Source organism: Populus trichocarpa, chromosome 14 (genome assembly GCF_000002775.5).
Source record: "Populus trichocarpa isolate Nisqually-1 chromosome 14, P.trichocarpa_v4.1, whole genome shotgun sequence".
NCBI lineage: Eukaryota > Viridiplantae > Streptophyta > Magnoliopsida > Malpighiales > Salicaceae > Populus > Populus trichocarpa.
Window position 1 is genome coordinate 10,485,742 of NC_037298.2, and position 23,165 is coordinate 10,508,906.

The window sequence follows — 23,165 nt, forward strand, 5'->3', positions numbered from 1 at the left end:
TTCAAAGATATAATTGTATGTAGAATGCAATATCTTCTTCCTATATTCATTCAAGGATGGAGGAAGTTTTGATAAAAACAACCCCTACTTAAAGTGAATCAGGAACTTTGATATCCAAATCACTAAGTTTTGATATCAACATTTGAATTTTATGGACTAAATCCATGATTGACATATTGTTAGTAATCTCATACTCAAAAAATTTTAAAGCAAGAAAAAGATTAGAACCTGATTTTTCCTGCTTGTAGTATGTCTCCAAGGCAGCCCATATTTCTTTTGGCGACTTTAATTTGGAGAAGATGTCATAAAATCGACTGGTCAGAGCATTCAGAATATACCCTCGACAAAGTTTTTCATTTTTTTCATGTCTTAATCTTTCAGTCTTAACAATAGCAGATTCATCTTCTTGTGGTTCAGGCAGTGCAGGCAGATTTGAGTAAAAAATATAGTAAATCTTTAATGAAGTAAGCAGGAACACCATCTTATCCATCTACCTAGTGTAATTCGTACCATCAAAACAATCTAGTTGAATTTTGAAATCTTTAGCAACCCTGACGTTGGAATTCATATTTGTCTCCATCAAATTAAACACCTAAAACTATAAGAAATATTTAGGATGGAAACAAATATGGAGTTGTCTTAGAGGCGTGAAAACACTGTTTTTAAGATGTTTATTTGTCCCACACAGAGACAACACCTTCAGGATACAACTAAGCCCTCCAAACCTCTAAAAGAATGAGAAGATAAGACCAAAAAACAATATATTTTTTATTGTGTTTAGTTTTCTGTGTAGTAACAAGTTTTTATAGACTTAAAACAATATGACTTTTCATGGAACAATATGACTTTTCATGAAATTATATGACTGTTCATAAAACATTATGATTATTCATGAAAAAATATGATTGTTCATAAAAAAGTTATACTTTAAATTAAACTGAATAGCTGCTATTCAATTTTATCTCAACAGTCATAAATTAATCTCACTGACATATTAGGTTCTAAGTGTCATCTTTTGATATTATAAATATCTATATAATAGCATTATGAAGCCCACTAAAAGAGTCCTTTCACCATGGCTTAATTTACTACACAATAAAAACCCACACTTATAAACATTAGGAGGAAGTATTTCTTTTCAATGTGAGATACATATCTTTTCTTTCTTTACTCATTTACAAACTACACCATATGGCTACTGATTTGATCCAAGACATGCAACTACCAAAATTTATGTCAAGCTAGCTAAGGAAAGTACTCTCGTAGTATACAATAACTACCTTTCTTTGCTTATTGTTTGTGCTAGCAAACATTTTCTCGTGATATGAACATTGAATGAGGGATGTTGGACAAACATGTTCACAGCTGGGACTATTTCATACGGACAACAATTACGCATTGGAAGAATGCAGGGAGTTGTTCGTGCAAAGAAATTTTCATTTACCAACAGAGCCTAGGATGGAAATGGGACTAAGAACATAAGGAAGCCGAAGCACTTTCCTTAGCTGAAGAAAGAATCACGTGGCAAAATCAAGAACATATCAAAGGAAAGAATTCATGCAATCTTTGCCTTCAATTACTAATCATGATTGATTCTCATGCAAAACAAGAGTCCACGTTTTCATTGTGTACTGCTGTCGTAGGAGGTTCAATCGTATTGTTCATGCCTTAATCTTCTCCCACAAATCAAGCAAAAAGATATTAGTGGCTAGCACCTTACCCAATTTCAAGCCTAGGTTCATCCCAATCTTTAAGAGTCGATTCTGCAAGATTGACAACATTTTAGAAGGAAATTCAAAATTGGTCTGCTGTTGGCTGGCTGATAAATAAGCAAGGGAGGGGGCTCTATAAAAAAAAGAGGAAAAACGAAGAGGAGGGAGAAATGAAAACACACAAAGGTAGGGAGTGAGACGAAGAGAGACGGTGAGTAGAGAAAAGGAAGGAAAAAAAAAGGAACAGGACAGTGAGACACAAAAGGGGGAAGAAAAGGAAAAAAGAGAGGGAGGTACAAAGAGTGACAGAGGCAAACTAAAGAAAAGGGAGCAGAGGTGGTGATCTTCAATACCAGGTATTACGTTTTTTACTTGTTTCAGCTCATGTTCCTGTTATGCACCGTTGATTCAAGAATTTACTATTTGCTAGTGGTATTGAATAATGATGAAAGGTACAAAATAAAGTCTCATTACAGTAGGAACATCAAAACCACTAGACTTTCGTAAGCTCACGTGCAAAAAAAAAAAAAAAACAGATCCCTTGTAGACACTGAATGCTACAAAAGGAAACAATAATTGTCCAGTGTTTGAATCGATGCTTGCAACAGGTAAATATAGGTAATGGAAAATAAGGAACTATAAGGGGTTATGATTCATGAACTTGGGGGTGTCTTGAATAAAGATTTGTGTTTGTGAAGCAAGGTTATGATTCAAGTTCATTTTGAAACTAATCAAAATCAATTGGCCCAAAACCCAATTTAGTTTTTTTGTTATACCATCCTTACAGATCCAATGCCCATTACATGTCTCCTTTTAAAAGGACCGATGTCCAGATCTTAAAATCAAATACGGGTTACACTCATTTTTAGCAATCTTGAAGGAAATTCCTTCTTAAAACTTAATGTCAACATCTTTAACAAGTCTTCTATTTTTAAGGACCAATGTCAATTTTTTCACAAGATAACTAGAAAATTTAAAAACAAAAGGCTAAAAATAATTAGGATGGCAATCAAAAAGACATATTTAAGATAAAACACATAGTAAATGTAACCTTTCATAATAAAGAATGTTATAAGAGTGACATCATTCTTCCTTTAAGCATAAATAACCCCTTTACTGAATCTCAAAAACCAGTGCTAACTCTTAAGATCCCTGGTTTCCTTTAATTACTAGGTGGCGACTCCTAACTTTCCATGATGTATATTTTCAGCCCCCACCACGACGTCTACCGAGGTGCGACGTCTACCTTCACATCCTTTACCACCATCCTACTACTACAAATCTCCACCACCACCTACAACTTTACCTCCCCCCCCAATCAATAACCTTTACTTGATCATCTTCCCTAAATTTCATCATCCACCAACAGCATTAGGCATCCACTAGATATAACCATAATCATCTTCATGCTTCCAACAACAATCTTCCTCTTAATTTATCTAGCCAACAATAACCATCATTTAACTTAGTAGTAGTTATCAAAGTTGGACAACAACAGGATCTCTCAAACTCGAAACTCTAAAGGAGCTGAGCTCCCTCTATAAGCATTCATTTTATGCTTTGCAAGCAGAGAATCAAAGAGGGGACATATTAGTTTCATACTTGATAGGATTTTTCCCTAGAAGCAGTTGCAGCAATACACAACAATAGAAAGAAAAGACATACATGGACTGAAAAACAGAAAGAAGACTGAAACTTTAATTGAGCAGAGCTCCCTCTACAAGAATCTTTTTTCTACTCTACAAATGGAGGATCAAAGAGGGAGCAAATTAGTTTAACACCTTATACGATTTTTCCGTAGAAAAATCCATAATAATACACAGAAGATAAAGGAAAAGACATACCTAGATTGAAATACAGGAAGACTAAAACTTCAATAGAGCAGAGCTCTCTCTACAAGCATCCATTTTCTTCTCTGCAATTGGGGAATCAAAGAGGGAAAAATTAGTTTCTAACCTAATAAGATTTTGCCCCAGAAGCAGCCATGGCAATACAAAGTAATAGAAGGAAAAGACAGACATGGACTGAAAAACATAAAGAAGACTGAAATTTCAATGGAAAAGATCTCTCTTTACAGGTTTCTATTTTCTACAATATCAGTGAGGAATCAAAGAACAGATATAGGAGTTTCAGACCCACTAGGTGCTTTTCCTCTAGTAGTAATAGCTCATGATTCCAGCATCGGCAGAGATGGTGCCGCGCGGTTCCATGAACTGCTAGGATTACCTCACTTCTAGTAACTTTTCTCATCTGTTCTAACATTCCCTAAACAACCACAACAACATTGGAAGGTCAGTTCCTAACCCTAAACTATTTTTTGATAAATTGTTAGCTTTTTGGGACAAAATATTAATTGTGTATGGTTTTGAGATTATTTGATGATGATTTGTGATGAAACGAGTTTGATTGTAGATAATGATAAGTTTTCTTTTTTACATATGAATGAGTTGTTAGGAAAACAATTATCAATTTTTTTATTTTATTATGGCCAAGTTTCTAAAAAAAAATCATATTTGTATTTTCATACAAAAAAATATAAAAGAAAATAAAATGAACAAAAAATATTTTGCATGATTTAGCATCTTTTAAAAATATCAAAGATTTAAGAAAAATAGTTTTTATATTTTTGCATGACTTATGGATTTAATAATAAGTTTATTAAAGCCACGAGAACTTGGCCTATATTTAAAAAACATCAAAAAATTATTTTGTTTCTTTTAATTCCCAAGATTATAAACTTATATGTATAACATTTTCTCGTTATTAAAAGGGTAGTTTCTTTTATTTTTATATTTTTTAGCGTTAGAATGGTTAGGTTTGACTCATAAAGTTATGGTCCGCTCTATTGGTATAGATTGACTTTTGACCCATAGACAGACCAATGGATAGAAAAACACAACTTAATAAAAATCAAACTAAACAAATAATGCAGTTTACCTTAGGTAAGGTGTACAGAGGGTGACACATCCTCTCTATACACAATCAATCTTTTTATCCAGACTCTGGGACTAGTTCGGGTTTCTAATGACCGAAATACTAAGTTGTGTTGTGACTCCAAACCTTTTTAACTGAGAAAGGACAAGAATTTCTCGTTCTTTACACCCACATCCCGATGATCTTGATTTGGGTGGACATTCACTGCGGCTTTGTTGATGTGTATATTTTTTATTATTAATATGCATCTTTTATGCTTTAAATTATTTATTGCTTATTGGTCTGTACATTTTTATTATCAGCATACACTTTTTTTTACGCTTAAATATCTTACATTGTGCATGCATTTTGAATATAGATTAATGCATCATGCATCACTTGCTTTAACTTTTTTTAGAGTACACACAAGCTTCTAAGTTAGGTAGGGGATTAATAGTTTTCTCTATGACTATAGATTAGGGTTCAGATGCGTGAAACACTTAACTTATATTTGAGTGTCTGCATGGTAATTCTGAGCATATATATCTTAACCATTCTTTGCAACGCTTCATATTATACGAAGACTATTACTGGACAGATCTAAAACCTTTTGAGACCAGGTAGAAACTTACTCATGTTCACTTAATGAATAGAACCTATCCTTCAAATGTATGTGTCATCTATAAATTGCATCAAGGAAAACCTGACATGTAGCATCCTAAATTTTGGGGCTTTTAGGTGCTAAATGGTCATCACATAGATTCTATGAGAGTTTGGATTAGTATAAAATGACTGAGATGAATATGAATTCCCTTATCTGTGTAATAAAACACCAAATGATGACCATTGCCACCCTTTGAAGGACAAACTTGCATTTAATTTACCTTTTTTTTCACAAGCATGTCATATTTATGGGTTTTTGTAGCATTGCACGTCTTTTATTTGTAGAAGAAATATAAACCCACCCCTAAAACACCAATTATTGTCAAGATCTATAAGAAGCAAATGAGGGACATAGAAATAACTCAGATTAGACAAAGTCAAATTGATTCCTTAAAGGTTGAAATGACCCAAATAACAAGTGCAAGTTACTATTATTAAAATGAAAAATGATTGGGAGCCATTGAAAGGGCAATTTAGCATGGTTCGTGATGTTATTGAGATGTGTATAATGTTTGATGTCGTCATTCCTGAGGACTTTAAAGTGCCCCAATTCGATAAGTTCACTGGATCTTAATGTCCTACAATTCATCTATGGCTTTTTTGCACCAAAATGGTTGAGGCAATACATGATGAAAAGTTATTGATACATTACTTCCATGAAAGTTTGGGTGGACTTGCTCTTCATTAGTATATGTCGTCTTTGGAAAATTGAGTAGTTGGTGGAGGCAATGTTTTGTACTCTATGAGGAGTAATGGACAATATCTACATCAACTGAGGACAATGTTGCTCAAAGGCAGTCTATGATAGTGAATTACTTGATGAACTTTAGAAGCAGTTGTGAGTAAAGTTACACTTGGAAATTTTCATGGTTAAAAGTCCAGCTTGCCCAATTGATGCATAAAAAATGTTATCACATTAGTTAAGAGCAATTTGCAACAATCATTGATAATAGATGATTTGATAAACTCTTTCAGAGAAGAGAGAATAATGGAGCTTCGCTTCTCCATCAAAATGGTGGGTAATGGTGCAAGCATACTAAAAATTAGGGTGCATCAGGCAACATCATGGCTAACGAAGTTTGTCACTTCTCAAAAAATAGTTAATTGAGCAAAGTTTCATTTATCACTAAAAGGTCCAAGTTGTGCGACAACAAGGCAATCAAACGCATTGATCACATGAGTAAAACCCATGTGGGCTGAAGAGTTAAAAGATCAAATCCTAGAAATTACAAACCTCATCCATCAAACAATAGAGAAATGGCAAGAAAGGGAGGCTATATTTCAAAACAGGTAAAATGCATGCATAAACATCATAAAAAAAAAGATTTCAGGAATTTTTCAAGGATTCTTCTCGAAAGCAGTCAGAAAGGTTCAGCAAATGTGAACCATCAGAAATCCAATCTAGAAACTATTTTAATCCATCAAAAAATCATATTTGTATTTTAATACAAAAAAAGATATAAAAGAAAAGAAAATGACCAAAAAAATATTTTGCATGATAGAACATGTTTTAAAAATATCAAAGATTTAAGAAAAATAGCTTTTTATATTTTTGCATGTCGTATGGATTTAATAACAAATTTATTAAAGCCACGAGAACTTAGCTTACATTTCAAAAACATCAAAAATTATTTTGTTTATTTTAATATCCGATATTATGAACTTATATGTATGGCATATTCTTGATATTAAAAGGGTAGTTTTTTTATTTTTATATTTTTTTAGCGTTAGAATGGTTAGGTTTAACCCATAAAGCTATGGTTCATTTTACTGTTGTGGACCGACTTTTGACTCATAGACAAACCAATAGATAGAAAAGCATAACTTAACAAAAATCAGATAAAACAAACAATACAGCTTACCTTATGTACGGTATATGAGGGGTAATACGTCCTTTCTATATATAATCAGTTCTCTTATTCAAACTATGAGACTAGTTAGGGTTTCTAATTATCAAAATACTTTGTGACGACTTCAAACATTTTTAATTGATAAAGGACAAGAATTTCTTATACTTTCCATCTACATCTCAATGATTCCGATCCGGGAAAATATACACCATGACGCTACACACATGCGATAGTTTTTAGGACCGCTTAATAATAAAGATTTGAAGTTGTTACTAGTAAATCTCGATTTCAAATAGTAGGTAAGATGGGATAAGATAGAATCTAGATTGGGAGAAAGTTATTTTTTATTGCTTAACTTGAGATTATTGAACCTTTGAAAAAGAAAAAAGTCATAAATAAGGGTGATTATAATCTTAAATTAAGCATGGTATTATAATTTTAAAATACATGTCCCAAGCGTTTATATTCCAAACAGTATTTAGAATGGGGGGAAAGAGACAAAAGACAATAAGCAAAACGAAGTAAAAAAGGCTTTGTTTCACCATTGTTGTGTAATCTTGTTGCCAATTGGCAATATTCTTCTCATCTTGCAAGATAGTTTGAAGTCCCGATCTTTAATCATATGGTGAAAATAAAATTTTCATTAACTCTTTACTCTTAATGAAGATCATGCGCTTTTGACTGAATTTAGTTTTAACATAAAAAAAAATAAAAATCTACAGGAATACATTGTTTATTTGCGTTTAACAAATATGTGACAAACTGGTAATCGTACCAATATTCCCTTTTATATGGTAAAAAAAAAAACTTTTTTTATATAGAATCGGGAAATGTACCATATAAATAGACCCGGGCAGTAGAGAATATTTGATAAAAATAAAAATTAAAAAATGGTGGCTACTAGCTAGTTTGATGAATAAGAAAATTTAATTTGCAACGGACTCATTCAAGCAGCCTGAACACACTGAATTAACATAAATGATGATGACACCCCATGACTCCGGACAGAGCTGCTGATATTATAATTGTTCCCATAGTTTACAGTAGTTCCATACAAATGCCACCCCTTCCTTGCTTGAAGGGGCATCAAGAATTTGAGCATACAAGGCCTTGCATTTAGGTAACAGTTCAAGTATCCCACATTGCGAAGAAAATTTGATTGCTTGGAAATTAACAATATGATATTGCATTTTCTTGATTTGAAGAACTCTATTATCTATATAAATTGTCTTTCGAATGGCAATCACTGGAATAGTGAAAAGATGCAATGCAAATCAACCAGCACAAAGTCTCCTTTTCTGCTTCTGTAAATCTAAATTGTAAGAGATAAAAGACTTCAAATAAACTAGTTGGTCTTAAATGAGCACCCTCAGGGAGGAAAATACTAACGAGTATGATCCCATAAATAAAGTAGTTGGTCTCAAATGAGAACACGTAGAGAGGAAAATACTATTGAGTATATTATTATCCCAGCAGGTTCGAGTTCAAATTTGGGTTTTGAAATTAGTGTACACCAATCAAATGTTACTTCAAGGAGAGTTTTACTCTCTAGTAGCTTATTCATTCATTACAGAACTCCAAGGAGAGTTATCGTTTATGAGTGTGTGTAAGAGAGACAGAGAGATGCTGTTGTGTAGCAGTGTAGGTACTGTGTTTTCTCTGGGCTTTGTCATGAACTTTGTTTGGTATCATGTAAGCAAGAGCATCTCATTATAATTAAACTTAATTTGTAAACTCTTCGATCTAATCTACTCTTCTTCTTTAATTTGGAATTGTTGTCTTCTAGCCGGAACACTTGTTTTTTTCCTTATCCCAATCAAAAAATTAATAGTTCTCATTTGAAATTCCTACCCTTCCCTCAACGAACAGAAGATAGAAATATTTCCCACGGGTTACGAAAAAAACAGAGAAAGAGGCAGGCAGATGGCCAAGGAGGAGATTAAATTATAACGGAATGGATATGCATCTAGCAAGATAAATATAATAAATAAATAAAGAGAGTTGAGAACATGGCATACCCTCATCGTTAGCCCTAATTCCTAGGCATTAATTTCATGTCATGTTTATTTTTATATTAAAGTTCAATCATAAATAAATAAAATATATCTGTTTTATACATCACAAAGATACAAAACTATATTAGGTTAAAAAAAAGTTGTTGAAACACAAGTTATTTCAAGAATACTTCTATCGTGATTTTAAAAAAAAAATACCCTTTATGTTGTCTATGATTCTCATTGATAATAAAGTAAAGGTATTTGCCAAATCATAAGTTAAAAGAATGATGAACCCTAGGCCCCGTTACAACGGTTAATGATAAGGCATAGCAAATTAAATATTTGGGATTAGGAGAAAAGATATGCTAAAGGCTCAGTTACGAAATTTAGCATATCTCAGTGGTTCGACTAGTTTTGCTTGCCATGTGACCTGCTTGTCAAGCCAAAATGCAATAATTCGAATGAAGTTCCGATATATGAGCTTGAAACCTGTTGAATGGTGAAACCTCCACGGAATTACTCAGGAAATGTGTGATTTTCTTTACTAATATGTGCTTGACAAAATGAGATACGACATGGATATGAGGTATAATTTGTAGAAGAGTCATGCAAACATGGACGTACGTAAAGCTAATTTCTATGCTTCATTTGATTTTCTTGCAAATTAATGCAGAATGTCATGTTGTGATTAATTCCTGTATTGAAAAACCAAATGGGCTGTGATTAATTAACCTTAATCTCTAATTAAACTAACTTTTTTTTAGTAAGTTCAAATGTCATTGTCTTTGTTTCTGTTGGCATGTCGCTTTGCCTCTGAAATCTCAAGTTCAGATGAGGAACAATCTAGGGAAACTTCGTATAGATAATCCTAGCCAAAAAGAGAAGCATTGCTAGAGGATATTTGGTAATTAGCTGGACAAACAAGTTAATTAAGTCAATCAAACAATTGGAGAACAGATTAATTTTGATAATATAATCTGTGATGGGCTCATCCAAGCAACTTGATCTCTCTGTGTGTGTTTAAAATTCTACATTCGTACTAGACCATCTTCATCTGTTAGCTAGCTTTTGAATAATTAGAATTGAACACCACACAATTCCGATATATAATTTCTTTTTAAAGCTTAATTTGATTCGCATGTTCCCAGCATGTTCCGATCGGATCTTATTGCTTGTGTTGTATTAAATTTCATAAATAAATTAACAAACAAACAAACAAACGTGTACTATCTCTGGATAGCAAGAAAACAAAATGAGTTTGATTATGAACCTAATCCTGACTGGCTGACCCTAATATATATATATATATATATATATATATATATATATATATATATATATATATAATCCTATAAAATTTGTTTGATTTGGTGATAAGAAGGGTTTTTTTTTTTTTGAGTTACAAGTTTAAGATCAATAGATATTCTTTCAATGTATCTATATGACAATGTGAAGGATGAATCTTGAAGATTGTTTTGAAAAAAGAAATTAGTCTTGACTATCATGTAAATTATTCTAAAGTTATCAAAAAGGTTCCTGGCCTTAATATCATCTATTCCGATTGTGACACTAGTAATGGAATTATTTTCATATTTACTTAGGTTTATGTTTTTCATAAAATCTAATTAGAGATGCATATTGAAAATCATTAAATTTCGTATTTGAGTTTAAGTTTATCGTAAAGATTATAGATGGTGCATGATCGGTGATTTATTCTCAATCTAATTTATATATTATTTTTTTATATATCATGTATTTTTTAGATTTGGGATTTTTCTCTAAAGAAATACATCATTTTGAATGGTTACATACTAAGTAGATGAACAAATTAACACAAAAAAAAAAAAAAAAACTAAAACTAAATTGTAATTCAAGATACAAGACATTGTGAATTGCAACACAAACACTATAAAGTCATTTTTCACTTCTCGATAAAAACAAAATGATTTGCTTATGAGAGTAATACAATTTTTTTCACATAACACATTGATTATCATTAAAATAATTCAAAAAAATTAATTTTTTTTATCTTTTTTAGTATAATAAAATGACGCAAACTTCATTAAAAAAAATGATGTTCGAGGGGTTTTTATTTTTTTTTTAGCGCAATTAATGACTTGATTACCCTTATATCACTTCCCACAACAAATTTTAGTAACTCTTTGATCAGAATTCCAGTTATTCAAAATTGCAATGATAAAATACGAAATGCGTTTGGATAATTAGTTATTAAATTCATGGCATACATCTTTTGATTTCTTTATGCTAGAAAAGAGAGAGAGAAGATTAATCATTAACGGCGGCTAGATGTAGGTTCGTCGCGGCCCTTGGCTGGACCAGATCAATGTGAATAAAGCAATTTAATTATATGTTGATAATAATAAATTATTTATTAGAGTCCTCCCAATATTTTTCTCAGAAGACTTTCTTTCTTTCTTTCTTTTTGAACGTTCTAAAGAGTCTGTCGACAAGACGTCTGTGATAAAACGAATAAAATTCTATAGATTTCCAAAAACTTTATGCTGATGCAATTTAATGACTTTGATCAATGTGGCGAGGTGGACTGAAGATGACATTACGAAATATTTATTCACCGATTATTGCTGGCGGTGCTAATTGAGAGAGATTATGGAGATTTGTTTACTGATTAATGAACAAATGAAGTAGGGTTGGCCATATTCGGTTTCGGTTTCATCCAGGGATCTAGTGCCTGTTTACAGCAGTGATGTAATTGGAGTTTTCTGAAATTTTAAAAATTTTAAATTAATTTTTAAAATTTTTTTGGATATTTTGTTCTATTAATATTAAAAAATTATTTTTTCAAATAAAAAATACTTCAAAAAATTATCTTAACCTAAATATCTATATAATATGAGAGACAAGTTGAGTTAATTGAAACCTTTTTTTTTTTCGTTCTTTCTTTGAATCTGACAGTGCTAATAAATTTAATGCTCTTCGTTTTTCGAACACTTATTTTTCTCCTCTTTTTTTTATTACGAGAGACATTTACAGTACATATATCAACGTCATGGATTCTCATCTACACATGTGTGTATTTTATTTTTTATTTTTTTTCAGAAAACATTATGCAATTTGTCCCACATCGACTCTAATTGGAGGTTTGATAGAAGAGTACAGCATACATTATGGGATGTATATATGTTGTTTGAGGTATGATTTTTTAAAAAAAAATAATTGTTTAAAAATAATTTTTTTATATTTTTAGATAGTTTTGATATGTTAATATCAAAAATAATTTTAAAAAATAATTATTACCATACTCATAAACATCATTTAAAACATTTTAAAAAACTATTTACCATACAAGTAAAAACAATAATATGCAACCATTTAGGTGGTGGCCCAGTGGTAAGAGCTTGGGACTAAGAGGTTTGCTCCCTCTGTGTTCTCAGGTTCGAGTCTTGTAGTTGCTCATATGATGGCCACTGGAGGTTTACATTGTCATTAACTTCAGGGCCCGTGGGATTAGTCGAGGTGCACGTAAACTGGCCCGGACACACACGTTAAACTAAAAAAAAAAACAATAATAAGCATGACTAACCAAACCAGTCAATAGAACAACCTCTATGAAGATGATTCACAAGCAACATGAGTATTTATATATATAATCCAACAATTCATTATATACTCACAATAATATACATTTAGACGAATTTTCTTCTCTTTATTTTTCTAACCAATAAGAAATTAATGGCTTAGCAAGAGACCAAAGGGCAGTAGAGAAGGCAAGAAGGGAGTGGCTACACGTCGGCGGAAGTATTAGCTGCTTCTACCCTTCCACCAACTACTTAAAGAAGGGAGTGACAAAAAAAAAAAATTCTAATTTTGTTTCCTTCTCCCACCGATCATCTCTCTCTGTTTTTCTTTTCTTTTGTGAAACCTCGCCGCCTCTGTATCAGGGCCGAAACGTAGGTTTCATTAACATTATTAATTCCCTTGATTGATAGTTAAAAAAATTAATTTAATTTAAAAATTTAAACGATTTAAATAATATTTTAAAATATAATTTATATTATTTTCCAACACATCTTCAAGTAAAAATTATTTGACCTTGAAACTTGCACAACTTTATATTACTTTATGTTTAATTTTTTATTAAATAAATAGAAGTGGTAAGATTCGAACTTATAATTACTTAGTTATTAAGACTCTGATATCATGTCAAAGAATTAATACAGCGCAACCTAAATAATAAAAATTACTTACCAAACTATTAATTAACACAAAATCACGTATACACAATTAATTAATTAACCTAACACCAAACTGCATTTGGTTTCTACAGAAAGGGAAGGCAGAAGAACAGAAAATTAATGGTTATGGTATTAGGTGAAGATGACTGACTTTACAGTTTAAAAACCTATCGCCAGAATTGAAATCTTGGGACATAATGATAGGTGAAGATGACTTTCTTTTATGTAATTCTTCTTTTCTTGTTTAGTATTCCATGATTCACACAGTATAATCCTTTACAAGGACTTTCTATATTGTATATTTCATTCCCCAATGTTCGCTTTTCCAATTCGTCGTCTTCCACCAGCCAGCCAGCCAGCCAGCCAGCCAGCCCGCCCTCCCTCTAGCAGCCCTTCTCTCTTAGCTTCCAAGCAATATGGCAACAAAAAGGGGAGACAATATAATACATAATGTTTATATTTTTGTTCATAACCCTAACAACTCATGCCCCAAATTCAATACTCAACGCAGAAACAAAATGTAGACTTTTAGTAGAAGTGCTCCATCTTACGGCATTGACTGCTCATGAGTGAGATCTGGGAAGGTGACAATAATTTCAAAAATACGTGAAAATGTTCATGTAACTTTTTCTTGTTATCCTTTTACATTCAAACATTAAATTTAGCTGGTATCTAAAAAGATTATTAATTATTCTGAATGTAATAAGTTGACGTGAAGGAAAATCGTTCGAGAATAAGATTTAATGTCGATTAATATATAAACTAGTTTATATATTTACTAAATTAATTTGCTGATGAACTGATCAATTGTTGCTAGCGGGTGGATTTTTCATCATTATCATGCTGGTTGATTTTTGACAGCTGTGTGCATGAACTGGGACGATGACTTTTAAGCAAATGGGCATGTAGGTCGGTCGATCGGAGACGAAATGGAGACTAGATATATTGCCATGCCCCCATGTGCTAGCTTACCTTCTATAATTCTACTGCTATTTTGGACTTCCTCTTGTTTAAGGATTTTAATGGAAATAATTGAAATTGGTAAATGTCCCACAAAATTAATAAAATCATTCAATTTTGTTGTTCGAATTAGAACAATACCATGAAAATATTGAATATTGTTAATGAAGGGACAACTTAGCTACTCTTGTAACCAGCTAGCTAGCCCTGGGTGGTTTTCAGAGTAGTGGGAATTACGTGTTGATGTGAAGAGAAAGAAACTTGCATTACTATTAATTCTTGCACGAAATGAAAATGCTCTGAGAAATCAAAAAAATCAACCACGTTCTCTTTTACACCTTGTTTTTTATTCTCTAAATAGTGTGTAACTCAAAATACCTGGAAAAGCTGCAGGCAGTGGCATTTATAGAGATCCACATGCAATATTCTCATAATTGAGAAATCACATGCAAAATTGATCAAAATATACCATGTCCAAGTCAAAAAAACAAAACAAAATAAAATAAAATCAAGTGTTTGTCTAGTGAAGGGAAGGTGCTTATTATGTGGCTAGCTATTATAAACGTGTATTGCTGAAGAATTAGGAGAGATTTGCAGTTCTCAAACCCGCAGTAATGTGCACGTCGTCTCCGACTAGCTCTTCTCATTCGTAATTAATATAATATTAGCGCAAACAAAACTAAAACAAAGAAAGATGAAATTTGGTTATTAGATAAGCATTTCCGGCTGGGAATCAGATCATGATTTCTCGAGTGGACGGGCAGGAAGCATAGAGGAGCTTCCTGCTGCCTGCCTAGTTTACAACTATATATTAGATATAAGGATGGCAAATCTATAGATTTCGAGGAAGAACGGTATTTGATGAATCTTGGTAAAGCAATATAATTACCATTCAGAACCAAAAAAATTTTATTTTTTAATTATTTGGAGTGTTTCTATTGGATTAATATAGAAATATTCGAAGCTCATGAATCATAAAATGATGCTAGGCCAGCAGCAATAAATAATTGAACAGGGTAGAGGAGTGGAATTGTTAAAGAATGACTCTGAAATAATAACGAGATTAAAACATGATTAACTTATTCTGTACCATGTTATAGATTAAATTAAATGAGTAGTTGGAAATTAGTTCTGAACAAATAGAGAAATCCAAGAGATCAAAACAGTGTTTGATTTTATTTTAAAAATAAAAAATAAAAAAGTAATAAAAGACCAGCTAGAAAAAACCCATTTGCTAGATTAATCTAGAGACCGACTATTGGTCCGTGATGATTCCTCTCCTTCAACGACTACGCTTGCTATAAATACTTTGTATTCCATGCATGTTTTCTCATCTACACAGACAAAATCACTAAATTTTCCCTTGCCTTCTCTTAATCCAATAATAAAGAGAAAAGGTGTAAAAGTCCAACACCTTGCCGATAGGTGGTGGAATTTCAGGGGGAGGAATGACAGGTTCTAGCGGCGGCTCCCTTTGGGGTCGTCTTTGGCCTCAATTGGCCGTGGCATTGGTTATTCTCTTTGTTTCAAGCAATGTAGGTTCAGTCTCAGGAGATGCTTATGTTTATAGTTCACCACCTCCACCTTATGTATACAAGTCTCCACCACCTCCATCACCATCTCCTCCACCTCCTTATGAATACAAGTCACCACCTCCTCCATCACCTCATCCACCACCAACATACGTGTACAAATCCCCACCACCTCCATCTCCATCTCCTCCTCCACCATATATCTACAAGTCACCTCCTCCACCTTCTCCTTCCCCGCCACCACCATATGAGTACAAGTCACCACCACCACCATCCTCATCTCCCCCACCACCTTACATCTACAAATCACCTCCTCCACCTTCACCATCCCCGCCACCACCTTATGTCTACAAGTCACCACCTCCACCTTCACCATCACCACCCCCACCTTACATCTACAAATCTCCTCCACCCCCTTCACCATCCCCACCACCCCCCTACTATTATAAGTCTCCACCACCTCCTTCGCCATCTCCCCCGCCACCTTATGTCTACAAGTCACCGCCTCCACCTTCATCATCACCACCCCCACCTTACATCTACAAATCTCCTCCACCCCCTTCACCATCCCCACCACCCCCCTACTATTATAAGTCTCCACCACCTCCTTCGCCATCTCCCCCGCCACCTTATGTCTACAAGTCACCGCCTCCACCTTCATCATCACCACCCCCACCTTACATCTACAAATCTCCTCCACCCCCTTCACCATCCCCACCACCCCCCTACTATTACAAGTCTCCACCACCTCCTTCGCCATCTCCCCCACCACCTTACTACTACAAGTCTCCCCCACCACCCGATCCTTCACCACCACCTCCATACTACTACAAGTCACCACCTCCACCTTCATCATCACCACCCCCACCTTACATCTACAAATCTCCTCCACCCCCTTCACCATCCCCACCACCTCCCTACTATTATAAGTCTCCACCACCTCCTTCGCCATCTCCCCCACCACCTTACTACTACAAGTCACCACCACCCCCTTCACCATCTCCACCACCCCCTTACTACTATAAATCCCCACCACCACCCAAAAAATCACCACCACCACCATACTACTACAAGTCACCACCTCCTCCCTCACCATCACCGCCCCCACCATACCACTACAATTCTCCACCACCACCCACTCATTCACCACCTCCACCTTATTACTACAAGTCACCACCACCACCCTCACCATCTCCTCCCCCTCCATACTACTACAAGTCTCCACCTCCTCCTTCACCATCTCCTCCACCACCATACTATTACAAATCTCCTCCACCACCTTCAAAATCTTCTCCACCTCCTTATTACTACAAGTCTCCACCACCTCCAACTAAGTCCCCACCACCTCCAACACCATACTACTACAAGTCTCCACCACCACCTTCACATCCTTTACCACCACCCTACTATTACAAATCTCCACCACCACCTAAAGCTCTACCTTCTCCATACTACTACGCTTCCCCCCCTCCTCCCATCCCTTACCCTCACAACCACCATCATGACTTAATTGTCAAGGTGGTAGGAAAAGTTTATTGTTACAGATGTTATGACTGGGGATATCCAGTGAAGTCACATGATAAAAAGCATCTAAAAGGTACATTTGGTGTTAAAATGATTAAGCATTTCTAATATTGTTTATCTTAAACTTGCAAGTATTTTATGATTCATCAAATTTAGTTTTGTTTGTTCAATGAAATGGGCAACACTAATTTATAGCATCTTCATGCATATTTTTTGCTTTATATTGGATATCATACATATATTCACTATGTTTCTATGTACAAATGTCTCTAGGGATATATGATTGATCCATTTTTCAAACAAAAATAATAGTATTTGATGGAAACCAATTCACTATTGAACACGATTTAAACTATGGATATTAATTATTGAAGTTCATATGCACAAACACACAAATTTTGTCTGTGTGTTAATTTCCATGTCCTAAGTTTTAAATTTTCACTTCAAACATTGGACTATGTTACCTTAGCTATGATATAATAACTTGAAAAGAACAAGGATCATGATATATATATATATATATATATATATATATATATAGAGAGAGAGAGAGAGAGAGAGAGAGAGAGAGATATTCAATCAATAATCAATCCACATGTAGTAATTGTCATATTGAATTAATAATTGAATAACATCCAAATGTAAAACTAATTAACTAATACTATTAATTATATTACATTGGAAGAACAACAAGCTTATTATTTATTTTAGTTTGACTTGCACAACAAGCTTGATGCTATAAAAATATATTTGAATTTGCTCACTTTCATTATTGTTCGTGGAATAGGTGCCGTGGTGGAGGTAACATGCAAGGCAGGCACTGAGAAGGTCAAGGCCTATGGTAAAACCAAGATCAATGGAAAATACAGTATCACCGTTAAAGGCTTCAACTATAAAAAGTATGGAGGAAAGGAATGCAAGGCCAAGCTTCACGCGGCTCCAAAGGGTTCATCATGCAATATCCCAACTGGCCTACACTGGGGTAACAAAGGTGCCTCCCTCAAGGTGAAGTCCAAGACAAAGTATGAAGTTGTGCTTTCAGCTAAGTCATTCGCTTATGCTCCTAAGACCCCTTATAAGGAGTGTGAGAAGCACAAGCCCACTCCAGCTCCTTACTACTACAAGTCCCCTCCACCCCCACCTCCCGCTTACATATACAAGTCACCTCCACCACCTCCACCAACCTATATTTACAAGTCTCCACCACCCCCACCTTATCTTTATAAATCACCCCCTCCACCAACATATATCTATAAATCACCACCACCTCCTTCACCATCCCCCCCACCTCCATACTATTATAAATCTCCACCACCACCATCTTCATCACCACCACCACCCTATTACTATAAATCACCACCACCTCCTTCACCTTCACCCCCACCTCCATATTATTATAAATCCCCACCACCACCATCTCCATCACCACCACCACCCTACTACTACAAATCACCTCCACCACCGGTTCACTCTCCTCCCCAACCTTACTACTACAAATCACCACCCCCACCATCCCCGTCACCTCCTCCACCATACTACTACAAATCACCTCCCTCACCGGTTCATTCCCCTCCCCCACCTTACTACTACAAATCACCACCCCCACCATCTCCGTCACCTCCCCCACCATATTACTACAAATCACCTCCACCACCATCCCCGTCACCTCCTCCACCATACTACTACAAATCTCCTCCTCCACCAGTTCATTCCCCTCCCCCACCATACTACTACAAATCACCACCACCACCATCCCCATCACCTCCCCCACCATACTATTACAAATCTCCTCCTCCACCGGTTCATTCCCCTCCTCCACCTTACTACTACAAATCACCACCTCCGCCATCTCCATCACCTCCTCCACCTTACTACTACAAATCACCTCCACCACCGGTTCACTCCCCTCCCCCACCATACTACTACAAATCTCCTCCTCCACCATCACCATCTCCTCCTCCACCCTACTACTACAAATCACCTCCACCACCAGTTCACTCTCCACCACCACCATACTACTACAAATCACCTCCTCCACCATCATCGTCTCCTCCTCCACCCTACTACTACAAATCTCCACCACCTCCATCCCCATCTCCTCCACCTCCATACTACTACAAATCCCCTCCACCACCCGATCCTTCACCACCACCTCCATACCACTACAAGTCCCCACCACCTCCTTCACCATCTCCTCCACCACCTTACTACTACAAATCCCCACCTCCCCCCTCGTCATCTCCTCCCCCTCCATACCATTACAGCTCCCCACCCCCACCATCATCATCTCTTCCCCCTCCATACCACTACAGCTCCCCACCCCCGCCATCCCCATCACCACCACCTCCTTACTACTACAAGTCTCCTCCACCACCATCTCCATCTCCTCCTCCTCCATACGTCTACAAGTCCCCACCTCCCCCTTCACCATCACCACCTCCTCTATACTACTACCATTCACCTCCCCCGCCGATGAAATCACCCCCACCCCCGGTTTACATTTACGCTTCTCCACCACCACCAATTCACTACTAGGCACAGAAAGCTCCGTAAATCACCACAAATCATGTAAGTAAAGGTTTTTCTTACTCAACTGCTCACCATGTCAAATATTAATGCCAAAAAAGTTGAAGATAACATAATGTAATTAGTTCTCACTTCCAATTGTACTTGATTTGCAGGTTTTAGTTTCAGCAATGTAATAAAAGAAGGCCGGTTCAAGAGCGAAAAGAGTAGATACGAAGCATCCTTTCCAAATCCATTCAATAAGTGTCTAAATTTTGCAACAAAAATGTTTAAAAACTTTACCATTCTCTCAAACTTCAACGTGGCAATCTTGTATACCATTATATTGGGCCCGGCTTCAAAAGGTTCCCTTCGAATCAAGATGAGGAAGTGAGATTGAAGAAGTAGACCGGGATTTGGAAATGAGCTTTCGCAGATTGTTTGTTAGTTGTTTTTCTTTTATTTTAATTTATTTGATCAAATTAGTACAGGGGTTCCATTTAATTTATTAAATAGATGTATTATCGCATAGCCTCGTTTGTTTGGGCTTCTATTTATTGTGGGCAAATTGTGGTTTCTGGGACCTTCTTGTGCTTTGCACCGAGGTTATTGGTAATAAAGGAGCGCTCTTTTTCAACTTATGCATTCATAAACGGTAGCATAGCAGACGCAAGGTTTATCTTCCTTTTGCCCTCTGCAAATCAGACCATTCAACTTAAAATAGAATGTGGGCACAAACAACTTCAGTTTACCAGCAAAAACAAAAATCAAGAAGAAGAAATAATTAAGGAAATCATCTCTCATCTGCCAAACAATTATCTATGCATGTTCTGGTGTTTGATCAGATTATTAAGGGCTGTAGTAGGAGTCAGCTACAGTGGCTGTCTGCTTTTTTCTTACCTGCCTCATTCTTTCTGTTGATTCTTTCAAAAGTGGAAACTGTACAAGAGAAATAACAAGCCTTTATGAATGTATGTGTTGGACCCATTAATCTTTCGACAATAAAAATTAATAGAGCATTAAAATTAAAATCAAAACGAAAACCAGAGGAGCGGGTGGTTTTAGTACTGCTACTGTTCAGTAAGAAACTAGAGAAAAAGTTCATGAATGTGCATGGAGTGCGTGGTCTAATCAGTAGAGACTTGCTGCAACTAGACGAAAAGTGTTCGGATCCTCGGAGGAACTTAACAAGCTAGGGTTGCAGAAGAGCAAGTCCTCCAAAATATTTCTAGTCTTCCCTGATCATATTTCCTCCTGTTTCGTTACGTTCTTGAACAGTGGATATACTATTACTACAACATGACAGAATCAAAGCACATGCTTTCGTCGTTTCATGACGGGACATTCTTCTTTTTATTAATTTTAAGAGTTAATTATAACTTTGTCCCTCTAGTTTAATATTTAATAGTAGAACTAATTAAATAATCTCAATGAAATAAATAAATAAAAATAGTAATTGAATAACCCATTCAACATCGATCCTCTATATTTAATAAGAAATAGGATATTTTCTTGTATATATATATTTACAAGTTGTGGGATATATGTGGATCCCTTTAGATTTCCCGTAGCCAGTCTTCCATGGTTTGAGATTCACTGCATCAAATCACATCAGTTTTTTTATCAATGAGAATCCATCTTATTTATAAATAAAAAAAAAAAATCCATACATTGTGATCCATAAGAATCATTTTACAAGTATTTATCACTTGTGTCAGCTCAAGTGGATTTTTTTTTTGTTACAGTGGAAAAAGACTAAACAATTCTAGGGAATAAGAACATAGAGATTAAACTTATAGTTTCAGAAACTATTGAATTTTATTAAATTATTGGGGTTAAATTACAGTTAACTCTTCCATCAGTGGAGCAGGTAAATCTTGACTGGAGAGTTGATGGGGTCACCCATTTGACAGAAAAATTGAGATAAATATAATGATTTCATTTGTTGTCTTTTATTTGCATTCTAATTGCTTCGATTCTTTTATGATTCTACGTGACATTTTTAATATTAATGCTTCGCTATTATATTTTTGGTGGTTCAATTTCATGCAACGACATCACTTCAATAATGAAGATTTGAAGTTCATAAATACTTGTAAATAACGAATTCAAACTGTAGGAAAGATGGGACAAGATAGAATCTAGATTGGGAGAAAGTTATTTTTTATTTTTTAACTCGAGATTATTGAGCCTTCCTTTGAAAAACACATGTCCCGACTGTTTGTATTTCAAACGGTGTTAAGAAGAGAAAAACACAAGACAAAAGACAAAAAGCAAAACAAAGTAAAAAAAAAAAAAAAGGCTTTGTTTCACCATTGTTGTGGAATCTTGTTGCCAATTGGCAATATCCTTCTCATCTTACAATTTATAGTTTGAAGTTCAGATCTTGAATCATATGGTGAAGATAAAATTTTCTTCGAATCTACAGGAATACATTGTTTGTTTGCATTTAAAAAATATGTGACGAACTGGTGTAATCGTACCGATAGTCTTTTATATTGTAAGGAAAAATTCTTTTTTTATATGGGAATCGAGAAGTGTGCCTTATAAATAGACTCGGGCAGCAGAGAATATTTGTTAAGAAAACTAATAAAAAAGAAAAAATGTTGGCTTCGCTAATTTGAAGAGGAAAATTTAGATTGTATTTAAAAAATCATGTTTTTTAAAAATTAAAAAATAAAATTTATTTAAAATTTATTTGTTATATATTTTTTAAATTGTTTTAATATACTGATATAAAAAAAATATTAAATAAATAAATGATGACAAGTTCCCAAAATTTATTTATCAAAATTTATTTAAAAAAAAATTAAACTAGAATTACTACTATATTTTCAAACATCCAAATTAATTCAAGCAGAAGCCTGAACACAATGAATTAACAAAAATGATGATGACTTCCCAAAACTCCAGAGCTGATATTATAATTGTTCTCAAAGCTTATAGGAGTACATACAAATCCTTTGCCTGAATCAAATACCATCCCTTCCTTGCTTGAAGGTTCATCAAGAATTTGAGCATACAAAGTCCTTGCATTTTTAAAAAGGTATTTGGATAACAGTTCAAGTTTGATTGCTTGGAAATTAACAATATAATATTGCCTTTTTTTCCAATCTTTCGAGTATTATACACACTAATGTGATTCCAGCTTGAATTGAATAACTCTATTATCTATATATTGCCTTTCGAGTGGCAATCACTGGAACAGTGAAAAGATGCAGTGCAAATCAACCAGCATAAAGTCTCCTTTTCTGCTTCTGTAAATCTAAATTGTAAAGGATAAAAGACTTCAAAT

The 23,165-nt window shown here is 34.7% G+C and overlaps 1 protein-coding gene across 1 annotated transcript; it reads left to right on the forward strand.

Moving 5' to 3' along the window:
* The first annotated feature begins 15,623 nt into the window (after positions 1–15,623).
* Positions 15,624–20,507, forward strand: LOC112324129 (extensin-2-like). Its single transcript, XM_052447079.1, has 3 exons — positions 15,624–17,438; positions 18,153–19,933; positions 20,047–20,507. Exons 1-2 carry the CDS (start codon positions 15,758–15,760, stop codon positions 19,898–19,900), a joined length of 3,429 nt encoding a protein of 1,142 aa, XP_052303039.1. The 5' UTR covers positions 15,624–15,757; the 3' UTR covers positions 19,901–19,933; positions 20,047–20,507.
* Positions 20,508–23,165: the final 2,658 nt, after the last annotated feature.

What these genes read in the sequence shown, in the direction of transcription:
- LOC112324129 (XM_052447079.1), top strand. Translation starts at nt 15,758, where the DNA reads ATGACAGGTTCTAGCGGCGGCTCCCTTTGGGGTCGTCTTTGGCCTCAA. An exon ending in TGATAAAAAGCATCTAAAAG is followed by an intron (nt 17,439 to 18,152) that starts GTACATTTGGTG and finishes TTCGTGGAATAG; the next exon opens with GTGCCGTGGTGGAGGTAACA.